This window comes from Ylistrum balloti, unplaced genomic scaffold (assembly GCF_031769215.1).
Source record: "Ylistrum balloti isolate Yb309-2 unplaced genomic scaffold, AGI_CSIRO_Ybal_v1 Utg372482, whole genome shotgun sequence".
Classification (NCBI taxonomy): Eukaryota; Metazoa; Mollusca; class Bivalvia; order Pectinida; family Pectinidae; genus Ylistrum; species Ylistrum balloti.
Genome location: NW_026783110.1, coordinates 1 through 15957, shown reverse-complemented (window position 1 = coordinate 15957; position 15957 = coordinate 1). Strand labels below are relative to the sequence as shown.

At 40.0% G+C, this 15957-nt stretch overlaps 8 protein-coding genes across 8 annotated transcripts; 3 read left to right on the top strand and 5 right to left on the bottom strand.

The window, feature by feature from the left end:
* Positions 1 to 5: 5 nt before the first annotated feature.
* LOC132564666 (zinc chaperone YciC-like) lies at positions 6 to 1238 on the top strand (the record flags this gene model as incomplete). The annotated part of the gene is made up of 1 exon (XM_060229303.1): positions 6 to 1238. A coding segment is annotated over one exon (1233 nt), but the record flags the coding sequence as incomplete, so codon positions are not given.
* A 133-nt stretch (positions 1239 to 1371) lies between these two features.
* On the bottom strand, positions 1372 to 2256 carry LOC132564665 (biphenyl-2,3-diol 1,2-dioxygenase 1-like). The gene has a single exon (XM_060229302.1). The coding sequence runs from the start codon at positions 2254 to 2256 to the stop codon at positions 1372 to 1374; it is 885 nt and encodes a 294-aa protein (XP_060085285.1).
* Positions 2257 to 2268: 12 nt separating this feature from the next.
* LOC132564664 (flavin-dependent monooxygenase, oxygenase subunit HsaA-like) lies at positions 2269 to 3465 on the bottom strand. Its single transcript, XM_060229301.1, has one exon. It carries the CDS (start codon positions 3463 to 3465, stop codon positions 2269 to 2271), a length of 1197 nt encoding a protein of 398 aa, XP_060085284.1.
* Positions 3466 to 3469: 4 nt separating this feature from the next.
* On the bottom strand, positions 3470 to 4489 carry LOC132564662 (probable 3-ketosteroid-9-alpha-monooxygenase, oxygenase component). The gene has a single exon (XM_060229300.1). It carries the CDS (start codon positions 4487 to 4489, stop codon positions 3470 to 3472), a length of 1020 nt encoding a protein of 339 aa, XP_060085283.1.
* A 26-nt stretch (positions 4490 to 4515) lies between these two features.
* LOC132564661 (3-ketosteroid-9-alpha-monooxygenase, oxygenase component-like) lies at positions 4516 to 5412 on the bottom strand. Its single transcript, XM_060229299.1, has one exon. The coding sequence runs from the start codon at positions 5410 to 5412 to the stop codon at positions 4516 to 4518; it is 897 nt and encodes a 298-aa protein (XP_060085282.1).
* Positions 5413 to 5641: 229 nt separating this feature from the next.
* Positions 5642 to 6934, bottom strand: LOC132564660 (steroid C26-monooxygenase-like). The gene has a single exon (XM_060229298.1). The coding sequence runs from the start codon at positions 6932 to 6934 to the stop codon at positions 5642 to 5644; it is 1293 nt and encodes a 430-aa protein (XP_060085281.1).
* A 390-nt stretch (positions 6935 to 7324) lies between these two features.
* Positions 7325 to 8482, top strand: LOC132564659 (oxygen-independent coproporphyrinogen III oxidase-like). The gene has a single exon (XM_060229297.1). The coding sequence runs from the start codon at positions 7325 to 7327 to the stop codon at positions 8480 to 8482; it is 1158 nt and encodes a 385-aa protein (XP_060085280.1).
* A 226-nt stretch (positions 8483 to 8708) lies between these two features.
* Positions 8709 to 9368, top strand: LOC132564658 (electron transport regulator A-like). Its single transcript, XM_060229296.1, has one exon. The coding sequence runs from the start codon at positions 8709 to 8711 to the stop codon at positions 9366 to 9368; it is 660 nt and encodes a 219-aa protein (XP_060085279.1).
* The last annotated feature ends 6589 nt before the right edge of the window (positions 9369 to 15957 follow it).

Below are 15957 nucleotides of genomic sequence, written 5' to 3'. Positions count from 1 at the left end.
CAACACTACCTAAAAGACTGCCTGTCACAGTCCTATCTGGTTTTCTCGGTGCCGGCAAAACAACGTTACTCAATCACGTACTCAACAATCGAGAAGGAAAAAAAGTCGCCGTCATCGTCAACGATATGAGCGAAGTTAATATCGATTCCCAACTGGTCGAGCGCGGAGACGCTCAACTCAGTCGTACGGAAGAAAAATTGGTAGAGATGTCCAATGGCTGCATTTGTTGTACCTTACGGGACGACTTACTCGAAGAGGTCTCCGAACTCGCACTGGCGGGCCGTTTTGACTATCTGTTGATTGAATCGACAGGTATTTCTGAACCACTACCTGTGGCACAAACATTTACGTTTCGTGACGAGGAGGGGAACAGTCTTGAAGACCTAACGCAGTTAGATACGATGGTTACCGTTGTCGATGCATTCAATTTTATTCGTGACTTCAGTACCGTAGATAATTTAAAGGCTCGTAAAATGGAACTGGGCGAAGAAGATAACCGGACCATTGTTGACTTGCTTACCGACCAGATCGAATTTGCAGACGTGATTGTTCTGAACAAGGCTGATCTTGTTTTGGAATCAGATTTAGACAAATTGGAGTCTTTACTTGGAGCGCTCAATACCAAAGCTAGATTCATCCGCAGTTCCTACGGCCAGGTGCAGCTAGATGATGTGCTCAATACTGGCTTATTTGATATGGAATTAGCTATGGAGGCTCCCGGCTGGATTCAAGAATTGGAAGGCAATCACATCCCCGAAACCGAAGAGTACGGGATTTCCAGTTTTGTTTACGAAGCCCGGCGTCCATTTCATCCCCAGCGATTCTACCAGTTGATCAATGAAGAATGGCCAGGTGTTGTTCGTTCCAAAGGTTTTTTTTGGCTGGCAACACGATTTGATTTTGTAGGTGCTTGGTCACAAGCAGGTGCTGCCTGCAACAGCGAACTCGCTGGCGTATGGTGGGCATCCGTAGACCGCACCGAGTGGCCAACAGAAAAAGAATACGTTGAGATGATCAAGGCTATGTTTGTAGAGCCTTTTGGCGACAGAAGACAGCAGCTTGTTTTAATCGGTATGGATATGGATCAAGCAGATCTAACGCGACGTCTCGATACCTGTTTGCTGACAGAAGAAGAGATGGCAGTAGGCCCTAATGGCTGGCGTCTCTTTCCCGACCCGTTCCCACAATGGCGTATGCAGGATTTGGATAACACCGAGAACGAAAACCACGCGGCGTAGGTCTATAATCTATCAGAATATTGTAAGATAAAATATGATCGATAATATAGCGGAGGGCAATATATTTGACATAAATTATAGAATTAAATGAACAAGCTATTGGTAGAAAAAAGTATTCATTTCTAACAATAATTTATGTCAAATAGAATGTTGGTGGTTGATGACCCCATTCACTAACAAGGCGATGTGTTTTTTGTATCCAGCTCTGTTCGTCGATACTTAAACCTCCTGTGCCAAACTCAAATTCAAATCCAGAAGGTGTCTCTCCATAAAAAGTTAGCATTTTGTCATTTGGGTGACGTCCAAGCGTCTTTTGTATTTTTAAGCCATATTTTGCAGTACGGTCCATTGCTGCTCCGACATCATCAATAGATCTCGTTTGTAGCATAAAATGGTGAATATGTTTTGGTAATCCGGTACCAAAGGCAATAGAGTGATGCCGAGGGTTAACATGCAGAAACGTAATGTTAATATCAAAACCGCCAAGATTACAAATAATACGATCGCTGAGTTTAAAACCTAATATCTGACAAAAAAAATGTTCAGTTTCCGTAAGATTGGTTGCCCGTAATGCAACGTGACCTAAACCATAGGTTTCTGCAACAAAACCTGAAGTAACGAGATCAGAAACAAATTCTGTTTTTAGCGTTGTTGGGCCATAGTAAACCTCTACCGCAACACCACCTGGTTCAATTAGTTTGATAAGGCCTTTGACACCCCGATGGGCAACTTCCTCGGGACTGCCATGAGTATAATGAATATTAGACGCTGTTAAGCATTTTTGTAACCTTTCAAGTTCTTGTTGACTATCGACTTGAAAACCGAGTAATACCAAATCATCAGCAGAGCCAGGCGTAATAAAAAAACGGTGCTGATGACTGTCCATACGTAATGAAAAACCACCATTATCAAATTGTTCTGAAAGCTCCAGTCCTAAAACTAAAGTTGTAAATTGTTTCCAGGCCGGAAGATTACTAACCTCAAAACCGATATAACCAAGTTGTGTAATACCATTCATAGCTCTATCACCTTAGATAAAAAAATCTGTATTTTCGGCTCCCATTAAGAAACCGCCTAAATTACAGCCTGGTTTATAAGGGTTATTAACATAATGTGCTTCTGCCGCATGGATATCATTAAAAAAACGTTGAATCGGGTTCGTCTCGTAAATCGCGCTGCCACCACTTGCTTTGAATAAATCATCAATAGCTTGAATACACTTTGGGCCAACAAGGGACGCTTCATAACGCCATTGAATACGTTCTATTAATGGAACCTGATCACCATTTCGGGCATAGGTCATCATTGCTTCAAGTTGATCATAAAAAACTAATTTGAGTTCTTTTAAGGTGGTCGTAGCTTGTGCCACGGCATGCTGAGCTTGAGGTGTTTGGGAAACACGGACGCCTGCGGCACGGGAGGTACGTGCCTTTTGTGACGCGATAAACTCTCGTAGAGCCCCAGTTAACATACCGATGCCTCCAGATGCAACAGTTCTGACAAACATTTGGCCAAAAGGCAGCCTGAATAAAGGTGCCGTATGCTTTTTATTACCAGGGCTATCTTGTTTGAAGCCATCACTGAATTTGTGTGTGCGATACTCTGGTACAAAAACGTCAGTAACACGTACAGATTTACTACCTGTACCCTGTAGACCTGAGACGTACCAATCATCAATAATTTCAATCTCACATTTGGGGACTAAAAAAGTACGCAGATCTTTTTGCCAGGGAGTGCCATCTTCTTGAGGAACAAAAGCACCAAGAAAAACCCAGTCACAATGATCAACACCACTAGAAAACCCCCATTCTCCACTGAGTTTAAAACCATCTGGAACACGGGTAACTTTACCAACAGGCATATACGATGACGAGATTAACGTGCTAGAGTCTTCCGACCAAACATCGGCCTGAGCTTGATAATCAAAAAGAGCTAACTGCCAACTATGAATTGAGACAACACCAAGAACCCAAGCACTTGCTGGACAAGCCGATGCAATGGTTCGTGCTATCTCAAAAAATACGATTGGTTCAAGTTCTAACCCTCCCCAGTGTTTTGGTTGAAAAGCACGAAAGAAGCCAGCTTGCTGCAAGGCTTGAATTGTATCATCTGGGAGTTTCCGTTGGACTTTTGTTTCTGTTATCCGTTCAAGAAGTTGTGGGTAAAGCTGTTCTGCCTGGTCTAATAAGTTTTTATGTATCATCGCGTCAGATGTAGTTGTCGACATAACGTTATCCAGCAGGCTGAAGAACATCAGTTTCTAAAACTTTACCATCAAATGGTAACTGTTTTGTCTCCTCTCGCGGAACAAAAAATTGCGAATACCATTTGCGTAATCTCATCAGTGGGCCATCGCCGTCACATAGGATTGGCTTTTCAACAAACTTTTTTTCTAACCAAATATCAACATCTTCCTGAAAGCCCTTACTTAAGTTTTCGATATAGCCTTTTTGAAAGGCTACAGTTTGTCGTAAATCATTACCTTTTTTTAGCATGACCCCAAAGCGAAGTATCATTTTATTGGTGTCAATCATCGTATTAGCATTAATAAGCCGTGCTTCCATAAAACCATTCCATTTAGAAATCTGAAATCCTGGACCATAGTAAGTAGCCTCAATACTATAGTTGTCAATGCCTCCACCAAGAGGGTAGGCAACACCTTCGTTACGTTGAATTGCCATATGACCCTTAAATTCATTTTCAAATTTTTCAACTTGTGTACGATGTACCGGTGAAAAATGTCCAATATCAACAACATTTTCAACAAGTTCATGGGGGTGTGTTTCAATTTCTAGTTGTGCATATTCCCAGGTTGTCCAATGTTCATCTTCACTCTCTGGTAACAAAGGGATCTCGAAATCTGGTTCACCCCCAGCTGGGTCATGCCACAAATAAATAATATGATTGACTTCTTGAATTAACCAGGTATTGATGACTGCTTTTGGTGGAATACTACTGGCGTAAGGAATATGGTTGCATTTGCCATCTGGTCCAAACCGCCAAGCATGAAAAGGGCATTCGATACTATTACCGATAACTTTTCCTTTAACTAAACCACCACCAAGGTGAGGACAATAAGCATCCATTGCTCGGACAATCCTGTCTTCGCCTCGATAAAGAACAAGCGTTTGCCCAAAGCAGGTAATTTTTTTAATATCTCCAACATCTAATTCCTCTGAGAAGGCAAGGACAAACCAGCCTCTAGGGTAACCATTAAAGAGATGTTGACGTTTCTCAAGGTTGCGTCCCATGTCGTTTTACCTCGTTAGAAAAGAGTTTAAGATTTAGCTATGTTAGGTTCTGTATGATCATGTTTCATATAATCTGATTGATGTGTTGGTGGTTGTTGTGCACCATATGAGTTGGCTTGGATATTGAGTTTGTCAAAGGTTCCAGCAGGAAAAAACTGTTTCAACCATTTACGAAAAATACCAACAGGTCCATCTCCTTCACATAAAACAGGTGGATGAACAAATACTTTGTTTTCCCAAACAGGCATATCTTCTTCTAGCTGACGAGTAACTTCACGAATGAATGCTTTCCCAACACCTTTTGTAACGTCAGAGCCACCTAATTTTTTGATCATAAAACAGAAACGTGTATGCACATATTCACCGTCAACCGGTGTTGTCGAAGTAACAAGCATCGTGTCAACAATTCCTGAAAAACGTATTGTTGAGAACCCAAATCCATAGGAGGTCGAAACAATACCACCCTCAACATCGCCGCGAGGAGTGCCCATACCCGCTTTAGAGGATACACGTAAGATATGGCCATCTGCTTCTGCCTCACTACGTGGATAGTCCTGAGTACCATGAAGGTATTGAAAATGAGCGACATCAACTTGGTTTTCAGCCATATCCAGATTATGTGTACGAATTCTCCATTCACGAACTTCATAATCAGTCCATTCATCGTCTTCAACTTCAGGAATGTCAGGTAGGTCCCATTCTGGAGCCGAACCTTCGATGTCATTCCAAGCCATTACCATGCGATTCTTCTCAACAACATACCAACTGGGAATTTTCGCTTTTGGGGGAATCTTTTCTGCATAGGGAATATGTTTACAATTGCCATTGCCATCAAACTGCCATTGGTGAAAAGGGCAAACAATCGTACCGTTTTTAATCCTTACGCCGCCGTGAATTTTACCTTTAGCTAAATGAGCACCCATGTGGACAATAAGCATTTAACATATGAATCGTGCCTTCTTCATCACGAAATAAGACTAAGTCTTTTTCAAAATATGTGACGGCTTTTACCTCACCAGGACCAATTTCATCACTAAAGGCAACCATGTACCACCCTTTGGGGCTACTCGTAAATGGGTAACGGGTATTTGTCATTATTTACTCCTAAATACCTGAATATGTTGATGTTAAATTATAAATTTAAAAATGCTTCTACTTTTGTAGCGTCCAACTACCACTATCATCGTCTGCAGAATCCCAGCCAATTTTAACGCCTGGTGTAAAGTTAACAGGCATACTCTTAATACCATTGACAAAATTCGAGCGTAATCTTAGATAGGGGCCAGCAAGTGAAATATCAGGCATTCTCGTAGCTAATTCCCAAAAGAAATGCTTTAGCTCATAGCGCGCAAGTACAGAACCTAAACAGAAATGTTCACCATCTCCAAAGGTCAAATGAGGATTATGTTTTCTTGTGATATCAAAAACATCAGGATCAGTAAAAACATCTTCATCACGATTTGCCGAAGGGTAGTAGAGGACAACCTTATCACCTTCTTTGATTGTTTTACCGCGGAGCTCAATATCCTTTGTTGCGGTACGGCGGAAGTGGATAATTGGAGTGACCCAACGTAGAATTTCTTCAACAGCACTATCAATATAGAGCTCAGGGTTTGATTTTAAAAGATCCCATTGAGCTGGGTGCTCTAACAGGGCAATTGTCCCTTGAGTCATTGCTGTCCGCGTGGTTTCATTACCTGCAACAGACAGTAACAAGAAAAAAATATCATAATCGAGTTGACTTAAACGATTTCCCTCAATTTCAGCATGGACTAAGATACTTGTAATATCATCCATTGGGCATTTTCGCCGTTCATTACCTAAGTTATTAGCATATCGCCAAAGCTCCATAGATACGGCAAGTGCTTCATCCGGGTGCGTTGGATTTTCTGGATCGTCAAAACCGATTAGTTGATTACTCCAATCATAGATTTTTCTGCGGTCAGCTTGAGGGACCCCCATTAAGTCACATAAGATAATCAGCGGAATTTCCGAGGTAACTTCTTTAACAAATTCACAGTTACCTTTTTCAATAACGCTATCAAAAACATCTCTGCATACCCGTTTTATACGTGGCTCCAGTTTCTGTATCATTCTGGGTGTGAAGCCACCTTTGACAAGACGCCTTAGTTGTACATGTTCAGGTGGGTCAAGATTAATAATCATCCGTTTTAAAACAGCTTGTTCTTTGAGTGTATAATTTTTGATATTGGTACCAGCTACATTTGATGAAAAGGTAGCTGGATCTCGTGAGATTTGTTTTATATCTTCATGCCTAGTAATTGCCCAATAGCCAGTAGGAGAAATTTCTGGACGATCTGGGTCCTGTTCTTCTTCTTGCCAATGAACAGGGTCTATTTTACGTAATAATTTAAACTGATTATGAGGAATCCCATAGTCTCGATAGTAATCTAAATTAAAGATATTGATGTCGACTAATTCCATTGAATCCTCCTACACAGACTATGGCCATTTAGGTAAGGTAGACCATTGATTAAGAATCCTTAAATTAGATAGTAATAGAACGTGTTCTAGTGAAACATTGACCAAAATCAATTTTTGCTGCGATTTATTTACGTAGTCTAAACAGATAGAAATATAGATGAAATTTGTTACATGGCCGATCTCGAAATTAATCCAGAGCTTTTAAACAATCTTAATCGTCGTGTGCCACGTTATACGAGTTATCCAACAGCGGTCGAATTTCAAGATGATTTTGATACAAATATATATCGTAAAGCTTTAACTCAGTGTCAGAGAGAGCAGCAAGAAACGTTTTCTCTTTATGTTCATCTCCCTTTCTGTCAGACGCTTTGTTGGTATTGTGGTTGTACAATGGCTATACGCCAAAGTAGTAAAGATATCTCACCCTATGTAGATGCTTTAGAACAAGAAATCAAATTAATTAGTAAAGCTGTTGGTAAGAAGAGGGTCTTAACACAGTTGCATTTTGGGGGCGGTACCCCTAATTTTCTCAATGATATTCAACTTGAGCAGTTAATTGGAACCATAACAGACCAATTTTCAATCGATAGAGCTGCCGAATTTGCGATTGAAGTTGACCCTCGAATATTTACTGATGGTACAGAACAACTATTGTCAAAGCTTGGTTTTAATCGTTATAGTCTTGGTATCCAAGACTTTGATAAACAAGTACAGCAAGCAATTAACCGTGTCCAGCCATTTCAACTAGTTAGAAAAGTTAATGAAGCCTTCCGTAGAACAAATCCGAAAGGTATTAACTTTGATCTCATTTATGGTTTGCCCCATCAAAATTTAGCTTCTTTTGCACGGACACTTGACCTTGTTGTCGAGTTAAAACCAGACCGTGTTGCGGTATATAACTTTGCGTACGTGCCCCAAATCAAACCACATCAGAGTCGCTTACCAGTAAATAAATTTCCATCATTAGAGGAAAAATTTGAGCTTTATCTGCTAGCAATTGAGAAACTAACACATGCTGGATATCGTCATATCGGAATGGATCATTTTGCTCTTGAGCAGGATTCCTTAAGTAAAGCACAAGCCGCAGGAAACTTGTACCGTAGTTTTCAAGGTTATGCTGTCAAGCGTTCAACTCATTTAATTGGATGTGGAATCTCCGCAATTAGTAAAGTTGGTAACGTCTTTGCCCAGAATGTTCGAAGCCTTTCGCAATATACAAAATATTTGAGTCGTCAAGAGCTACCGATAGAAAAAGGTCTGGTTGTTGACCAAGATGATCAATTAAGAGAATGGATCATTCAAACCTTAATGTGTAACTTTGAACTCAAATTCTCAGAATTTGAGGCTCAGGCGGGTAATACGATTGACGTTCTGTTTCCAAATGAAATGGTGCATTTACAGGATGCTGTTCAATTGGATTTATTAACTATAGATCAGGATGCGATACGCTTAACAGAAAACGGGCGGCATTTTAGTCGTAATATCGCTGTGGTTTTTGATCGCCATCGTAAACACGACCAATGGAATACATTTTCCAAAGCAGTCTAGATTTTAAAATATATAAATATATTATTACTAAACAACTATCCAAACTTTTAATCTGACTACAATAAGATTATGATGTAGAGCTCTGTTGCAACTGCTAAACTGATATGTAGTAAATAAATACTTATAATTGAATTAATAAGTATAATATCAGTAGAGGAATTAGCGTATGCCTCGTCCGTGTACATCGCTAAATTGTACATTTTGCTCTGGTTTTTCCACCTGTTTTATGCGACATTCTTTATCAGAGCCGTCAATTGAAAAATTAATACAGCGTCGCCGTACCTTAGAACTCAAACGTGGTGAAATTTTATATCATGCTGGTGATAAACCTCAGGGTCTTTGGGCTGTTTGCTCTGGCCGTGTCAAAACCTATTTATTAACCAACGAAGGCAAAGCATTAATTACAGCTATAGCTGGACCTGGAGATATTATTGGGCATCGTGATTTTATCAACGGTGATACACATCGAGATTTTACAGAATCCTTAGATGATGCACTTGTTGCACATTTAGATGCAGACTTAGTACAAGAATTTTTGGATACTGATCCTGTTTTTGCACAAAAATTATTACGTAGATTAGCGGGGGATTTACTTGATGCAGAGGAACGAGCAAGTACGATTGCATACCGTTTTGCAAAAGAACGAATTATCCAAGCACTTGATGAATTCAATGATGAAGCAGATCGTTATGATCCGAGTTCCGCGTACCCTTTAATAGTTGTCCGCCGTCAAGTATTAGCAGAACGTGCTGGACTTACAATAGAAACAACCGTTCGTATGCTAAAACAGTTAGAGCAAGAAGGAAAAATAAAAATCGAAGGGCGTAAAATTCGGCTTTGTTATCGATTAAGAGGTGAAGGCCAGCAGCAAAATGCCGTCTGCTAGCAGATAAAGCCAAACTTCATCAAAGAGTTCTGATGGAATGAGTAATACGATAATCTATCAATATTCCGTACTTATTCATATCCTTAGTGCGTGTTTTTGGCTAGGTGGAATGGCATTTTTCGTCTTTGTGTTTTTACCTGTAGGGCAACAAATTTTATCAACAGAACAACGAATAAAATTACTGCAAAAAGTAGGCATAAGATTTCGAAATATCAATTGGTTTGTATTCTTAATTTTATTAGTAACGGGGTTCATTAATTTTTATTACCGAGGTCTAACGCCAGAGACAATTTTATTTTCTCGAGCAGAAGTAGCTGGAGTGCAAGAGTGGGGGCAACTTAAAATCATACTATTTCTGATGATTGTCTTATTAAGTGCTATTCATGATTTTGTAATTGGTCCTATAGCAATTAAAAGCTTGCTTAAAGACCCTAATACACAAGAGACTCACCGTTATCGTAAATGGGCATCTTGGCTAGGACGTCTTAATTTTGTGATAGGAATTATTTTAGTTTATGTTGCTGTACGCTTAGTCCGAGGATAAAAAAAACTAGGCTTATTTAAAGTTGCTATAGGTTACTAGTGATGTAGGTGGTGCAAACTATGTGTCAAAGATAGTGACGAGATAAGTAAAAATAAACCATAGCAGATCAAAATAATACCAGAGATTTTATGCCAAAGAATTTTTGACCGGATAGATAACAGACGATCTATCCAAATCAGGCTACTTAGGGGAATCATTGTCCCTAGTGAAAAAATAATCGTAATTGCTACTGCAAGAGGAAGTGGATTTGCCCCAGCGGCAATAATCAGTGGCCAACTAAGCATACAAGGAATAAATCCCCAAGCCATTCCTGCCAATATGTGCTGAAAGCTATTATTGCGAGTGCGTTTTAAATACGTTGATAACCTAGGTATAAGCCAATGACCTAAGCGCTGTCCTACTGGTATGCCCCACACATGTGAGACAGCAAACAAAATCAACAAGATACCCATGACCCCCTGCCATACTTTACGTCCTTGTGTTAGATAAGTTACCGTCAGTATATCTCCAAGTATCGCAAAGATAGCTGCTAATAGCGTATACATACACGCTCGGCCAGTTTGAAAGAGGAGCTGCTTGCCATGAATACGGTTAGCTGCCATCACGATACCACCACACATTGCGGTACAATGGGAACTACCCCCAATAATACCTAGCATAAACGCACCAATTAGTGTGATATCTGGATTAATATCCATTTCAACTCCTAAAATCTGATTAAAGTCTCTTAACGTTTTAGCAAAACACTATATTCTAAGAAACTAAATCTATGTATTCATTGATCAAAATCATTTTTTTTATGCAATACATTATGTAAACTAAAACCAAATTTTTAAATTTGTTCCGAGAAAGGGCTCATTGACGACATGAATCAAACTATTGAGATTCACTATAACGATGATATCGTCCGTAAATTTGTGGGGGTTTCAATTTTTTGGGGAGTCATCGGCATGCTTGCCGGTGTCTACATTGCTGCTGAATTAGCTTGGTGGCAACTCAACGGTGGTATCGAATACTTATCTTTTGGTCGCCTACGCCCAATCCATACCAATGGTGTTATTTTTGCATTTGCTGCCAATGCTATTTTTGCTGCTGTCTATCACTCGATGCAGCGTCTATTGAAGGTTCGCTTACCTAGCAATAAACTAGCAAAACTTCATTTTTGGGGTTGGCAGCTAATTATTGTTTTAGATGTCTTATATCTAATTACAGGGCACAGTCAGGGTAAAGAATATGCTGAACCTGGTTGGGTTATTGATGTATTAATTACCATTGTTTGGGTCATATTTGCGATCAATGTCTTTTGGATGATTGCCAGACGTCGTATTCGTCATATTTACGTAGCTAATTGGTTTTATATTGCAACTGTTGTTACTATCGCTGTTTTGCATATTGTCAATAATCTTGCGATACCAATTGATTGGACACATAGTCTCTCTATTTTTCCAGGTGTCCAGGACGCGATGGTGCAATGGTGGTACGGGCATAACCTGTATTGTTTTTCGCAAAAACCAGGGTGTCGATCTAGAAAAATTTAAGTATTTACCCCTAGAAGAGGACGAGAAAGACTTTTTCGTCAAGGAGGTACGTAAGTGACTTCTAATAATCACCAAACATCTCAGGCAGAGGAGCAACATAAAGATCAGTTAATGGATCACCAATTCGATGGGATTCAAGAGTATGATAATCCAATTCCCTTATGGATGAGCTTTCTTTTTGTCGGAACAATAATTTTTGCGGTGGCATACGCCTTTTATTATCACTGGTTTGATATAGGAACATTACCAAAAGAGGCATATCAGCAAGAACTTACAGCTTATAAAACATTACGTACCCAGCTTGATGCTCAAAAAACAAAGGTCAATTTTCAACTACTTGCAGAGGACCAAAAAGCAATTACCGCAGGCCAGCAAGTTTTTGCAAGTACCTGCGCCTCTTGTCATGGTAATCAAGCCGAAGGTTTAGTCGGTCCAAATTTGAAAGATGAAACCTGGCGTAATGGAGATGGTAGTTTAAAAAGTATCGTTCATTTTGTAAAAGAAGGGATTGTTGATAAAGGAATGCCACCATGGGGTCACCTAGGTGACCAGAAAGTACATCAAGTATCAGCATTTATCTACAGCTTAAGCCACGGCAATGATATTTTTGGTGTAGAGACATCTAAGCAAGCAGCAAAAGATGAAGAACAAAGTAAAGATCAGGAGGCTCAGCCTCAAAACAGTGCAAGAGCAGTAGCTGCACAAACATTTGCATCTGTCTGTGCAGCCTGTCACGGCGGAAACGGTAAAGGCGAAGGTCTTCCAGGTGTCGATTTGACCGATTCACAATGGAATAGTGGTACCGGTACGGTTAAAGATATTGAAACTGTGATTTGGCAAGGTGTGCCTGTAAAAGGAATGCCACCATGGTCATCTTTAGGTAAAGAAACAGTCCAGCAATTAGCACAATTTGTTTATGAATTGAGAGAAGGCTCTTAGTATTCCAGCCCAAAAAATCTTATTCATAGGTACGTCATGAGTTTTATACCGATCGCGACGATTAAACGGATTGTTCCAGATATTGACGAGCGACATTGGGTATATCCGCAAAAAATATTAGGTCGTTTTACAAAGGCACGCACCAAAATAGGTATTATTCTAATGTCTATTTTGGTACTGATCCCATTAATTCGTATCAATGGGATGCCAGCAATCTTGTTTGACATCCCTCATCGTCGGTTTATTTTGCTTGGACAAATTTTTTGGCCAGAAGATACCTGGCTAGTTTTTTTCTTAGTGTTGGCCTTTATTATGCTTATCTTGCTTGTCACGACATTAGTAGGGCGAGCGTGGTGTGGTTATACCTGTCCTCAATCGGTTTATCTAACTCAGGTTTTCTTAAAAATTGAACGTTTAATAGAAGGAAACAGGAACCAGCAAATAAAGTTAGACCGGCAACCTTGGAATGGAGAAAAGCTACGTAAAAAAATCTTAAAACATAGCCTTTTCTTAATGTTTTCGACAGGTATCGCCCATATTTGTTTAGCGTATTTTGTAGATATACGTGTACTGATTCAAGAAATTTTACATCCTAGTCCAGCCTATGCAACACAGATGACATTTGTTGCTTTTATTACGTTCGTATTTTATATCGATTTTGCATTTTTGCGTGAACACTTTTGCAACTATATATGTCCTTATGCCCGTTTTCAATCGACTCTACTTGATCGTCATAGTATGATCGTTGCTTATGATCAACGACGTGGCGAAACACGCGGTAATGCACTGGCAAGAAAATCATCTCAACATTTTGGTGATTGCGTCGATTGTCGTAAATGTGTTGTCGTTTGTCCCCAGGGAATTGATATTCGTGATGGATTACAACTAGAGTGTATCCATTGCGCTGCCTGTATCGATGCTTGTGATAGTGTAATGAGTAAGTTAAATAAACCGACAGGATTAGTTCGTTATGCCTCTGAAGCAGAACTTGATGGCGATTTAAGTAAACGACCATATGGACGCAGCATTTTGTATGGAGTTTTACTAATACTATCTATTATTTTATTTAGTACACTGCTGATGCAACGACGGCTTGTCGATGCAACATTACTACGCCCTCCAGGAGATATCTACCAAGTATTACCATCGGGAGCATTTGCAAATCATTTTCGTCTACAGTTGACAAACAAATCGCAAAAACCGCGTGTAGTTACCTTCAAACTTAGGAACAAACATCAACTACAGCTACTGACCGCACAAAACCCATTGGTATTGCCACCAGGTAAACTATCTTCCGTTGAACTTTTTATTGCAATAGAAAAACAAACAGTTTCTAAAACACCCTTTACACTTGTTGTACAAGACCTACTTGTTAAGGATCCTGTTCTGCTGGAAGGACAGGCAATCTTTCCTGGAAAAAACCATGACAGAAAAAACATCTACTGACAACACAAAAAAACAAATAGTAACACCAGAGGCTCGGCGTGCTGGGCGTCGTTGGGGGATGGCAATTATAATGGGATTGGCTATTGTTGTTGGTGTTAACCTTTACGTCGTGTGGCTCGTAGGCAAAGAAGGGTTTCCCTTAGTCTCTTCATCGTACTATCAAGACAGTTTACGTTATGATCAAACGATTACAATGAGAAAACGGCTACAAAAATTAGGTATCCAAGTCAAGATTAATGATCAGGGAGAGATTAGTATTAAATCAGAGCAATATCAAAGCCATATAACCGATGTAACACTACAATATTACCGCCCCAATGATCCACGCAAAGACTATAAAACCAAAGCAAAAAAACTTGATACAGAAATATGGATACCAGATAAGTTACCTGTACTCGGTGGCCGCTGGGATGTTACGATTTCTGCGCAAATAGATAAACAGCCAGTCAGGGTAACCCGTCAATGGTACTACAATCTAGATTAACTCTAGAAGCAAGCGTCCCTTGTACACATTGTGGTTTACCTGCATTGCCTCAGTTTTCAGTAGCCGATCAGGCTTTTTGTTGTGCCGGGTGCCAGACGGCATATCTACTATTATCTGATGAAAATTTGTTGGATTTTTATCGTTTACGTAAACAGTTTGGTGGTGAAGCGAAGCGTGTGAAGAGTATTTCTCGACCGTTTATCGAATTTGACGACCCAGAGTTTATTGCTCAATTTTCTACCTTAAGCACAACAGAGCAACAAAAATCTCATCTATATATACCTAATGTACATTGCGCTGCTTGTGTCTGGGTTATTGAACGGTTATTGTCTGGTGTTGTAGGTGTTCAAGAAACTAGTGTCGCATTAAGTAATGGGCAATTAGAAGTCATCTGGGATCCCAAGAAAGTAAAATTATCAGATATTGTTTATCGATTAACGCTTATTGGCTACCCATGTCATGGCGCTAGTAACCACCAGGTAGAAACAATTCGTAAGCACCATGACCGTTCTTTATGGTTAAGGATAGGTATAACAGGAGCACTAGCTGGCAATATGATGCTCCTGTCAGTTCCTTTATATACAGGAGATTGGTATGGTATCAATCCGCAATATGCAGATATATTTCGATGGCTTTTAGCAGCATTAGCAACCATTGTTATTACTTACAGTGCCGCTCCTTTTCACCAGGCTGCTTTGGGCGGTTTACGTGTTGGTTTATTACATATTGATTTACCAATTTCTTTGGGAATAGTAATCGCTTATAGCGGTAGTGTTATCAGCGTTATTCAAGGGCAAAATCATGTCTATTTCGACTCCATAGGTGGACTAGTATTTTTTTTACTTGTCGGTCGAATTGTTTTACGAAGAGGGCAACGGCAAGCAGAAACAGCCATGCAATCTTTATTATCAATAGGAGATCCAGTTACACGTCGAATTTTACCATCTGGTGATATTGAAATGGTGTTAAGCAGCGAAGTCGAAAAAGGGGATCAGTTAAGAATTCTTCCTGGTAATACGTTTCCTGTTGATGGGCAGGTACTCTCTGGAGAATCACAAATTAATAAGGCCATTATTACAGGTGAATCTGCACCTGTACATATTCAACAAGGAGATACTATTTTAGCAGGAGCAATTAACCTATCTGCTGTTTTAGATATCGAAGCAACAGAAGTCGGACGTAACAGGCGACTAGCTAAAATAGCTACGTTATTACAGCAAGCAGCAATATCACGTGCACCAATTACCGAACTAACAAACCGTATTGCCGGTTGGTTCACCTTGGTAACATTGCTTGCTGCAGTGGGGACAGGAATTGTTTGGGCTTTTTTTGACCCTGCTGTAGCCATTGGAGCCAGTGTTGCCGTTGCTGTTGTAATGTGCCCGTGTGCACTTGGACTGGCGACTCCTCTGGCACTTGCTGTTGCCCAAGGTCGAGCAAGCAGGGTAGGTCTAATGGTAAAGAATGTCGATGCGATTCAACGTGCTGCGGATATCACATGTGTTGTCTTTGATAAAACAGGAACATTAACATTAGGAGACCTTCAGGTTTTAGATGCCGCCGGCCAGATGCTAATTGATGGCCGTTCACTATGGGATTTTTTAGCGGCAATTGAACAGCATTCTCTGCACCCCATTG

What these genes read in the sequence shown, in the direction of transcription:
- LOC132564662 (XM_060229300.1), bottom strand. Translation starts at nt 4,489, where the DNA reads ATGGGACGCAACCTTGAGAAACGTCAACATCTCTTTAATGGTTACCCT.
- LOC132564661 (XM_060229299.1), bottom strand. Translation starts at nt 5,412, where the DNA reads ATGGGTGCTCATTTAGCTAAAGGTAAAATTCACGGCGGCGTAAGGATT.
- LOC132564660 (XM_060229298.1), bottom strand. Translation starts at nt 6,934, where the DNA reads ATGGAATTAGTCGACATCAATATCTTTAATTTAGATTACTATCGAGAC.
- LOC132564665 (XM_060229302.1), bottom strand. Translation starts at nt 2,256, where the DNA reads ATGAATGGTATTACACAACTTGGTTATATCGGTTTTGAGGTTAGTAAT.
- LOC132564658 (XM_060229296.1), top strand. Translation starts at nt 8,709, where the DNA reads ATGCGACATTCTTTATCAGAGCCGTCAATTGAAAAATTAATACAGCGT.
- LOC132564664 (XM_060229301.1), bottom strand. Translation starts at nt 3,465, where the DNA reads ATGTCGACAACTACATCTGACGCGATGATACATAAAAACTTATTAGAC.
- LOC132564659 (XM_060229297.1), top strand. Translation starts at nt 7,325, where the DNA reads ATGGCTATACGCCAAAGTAGTAAAGATATCTCACCCTATGTAGATGCT.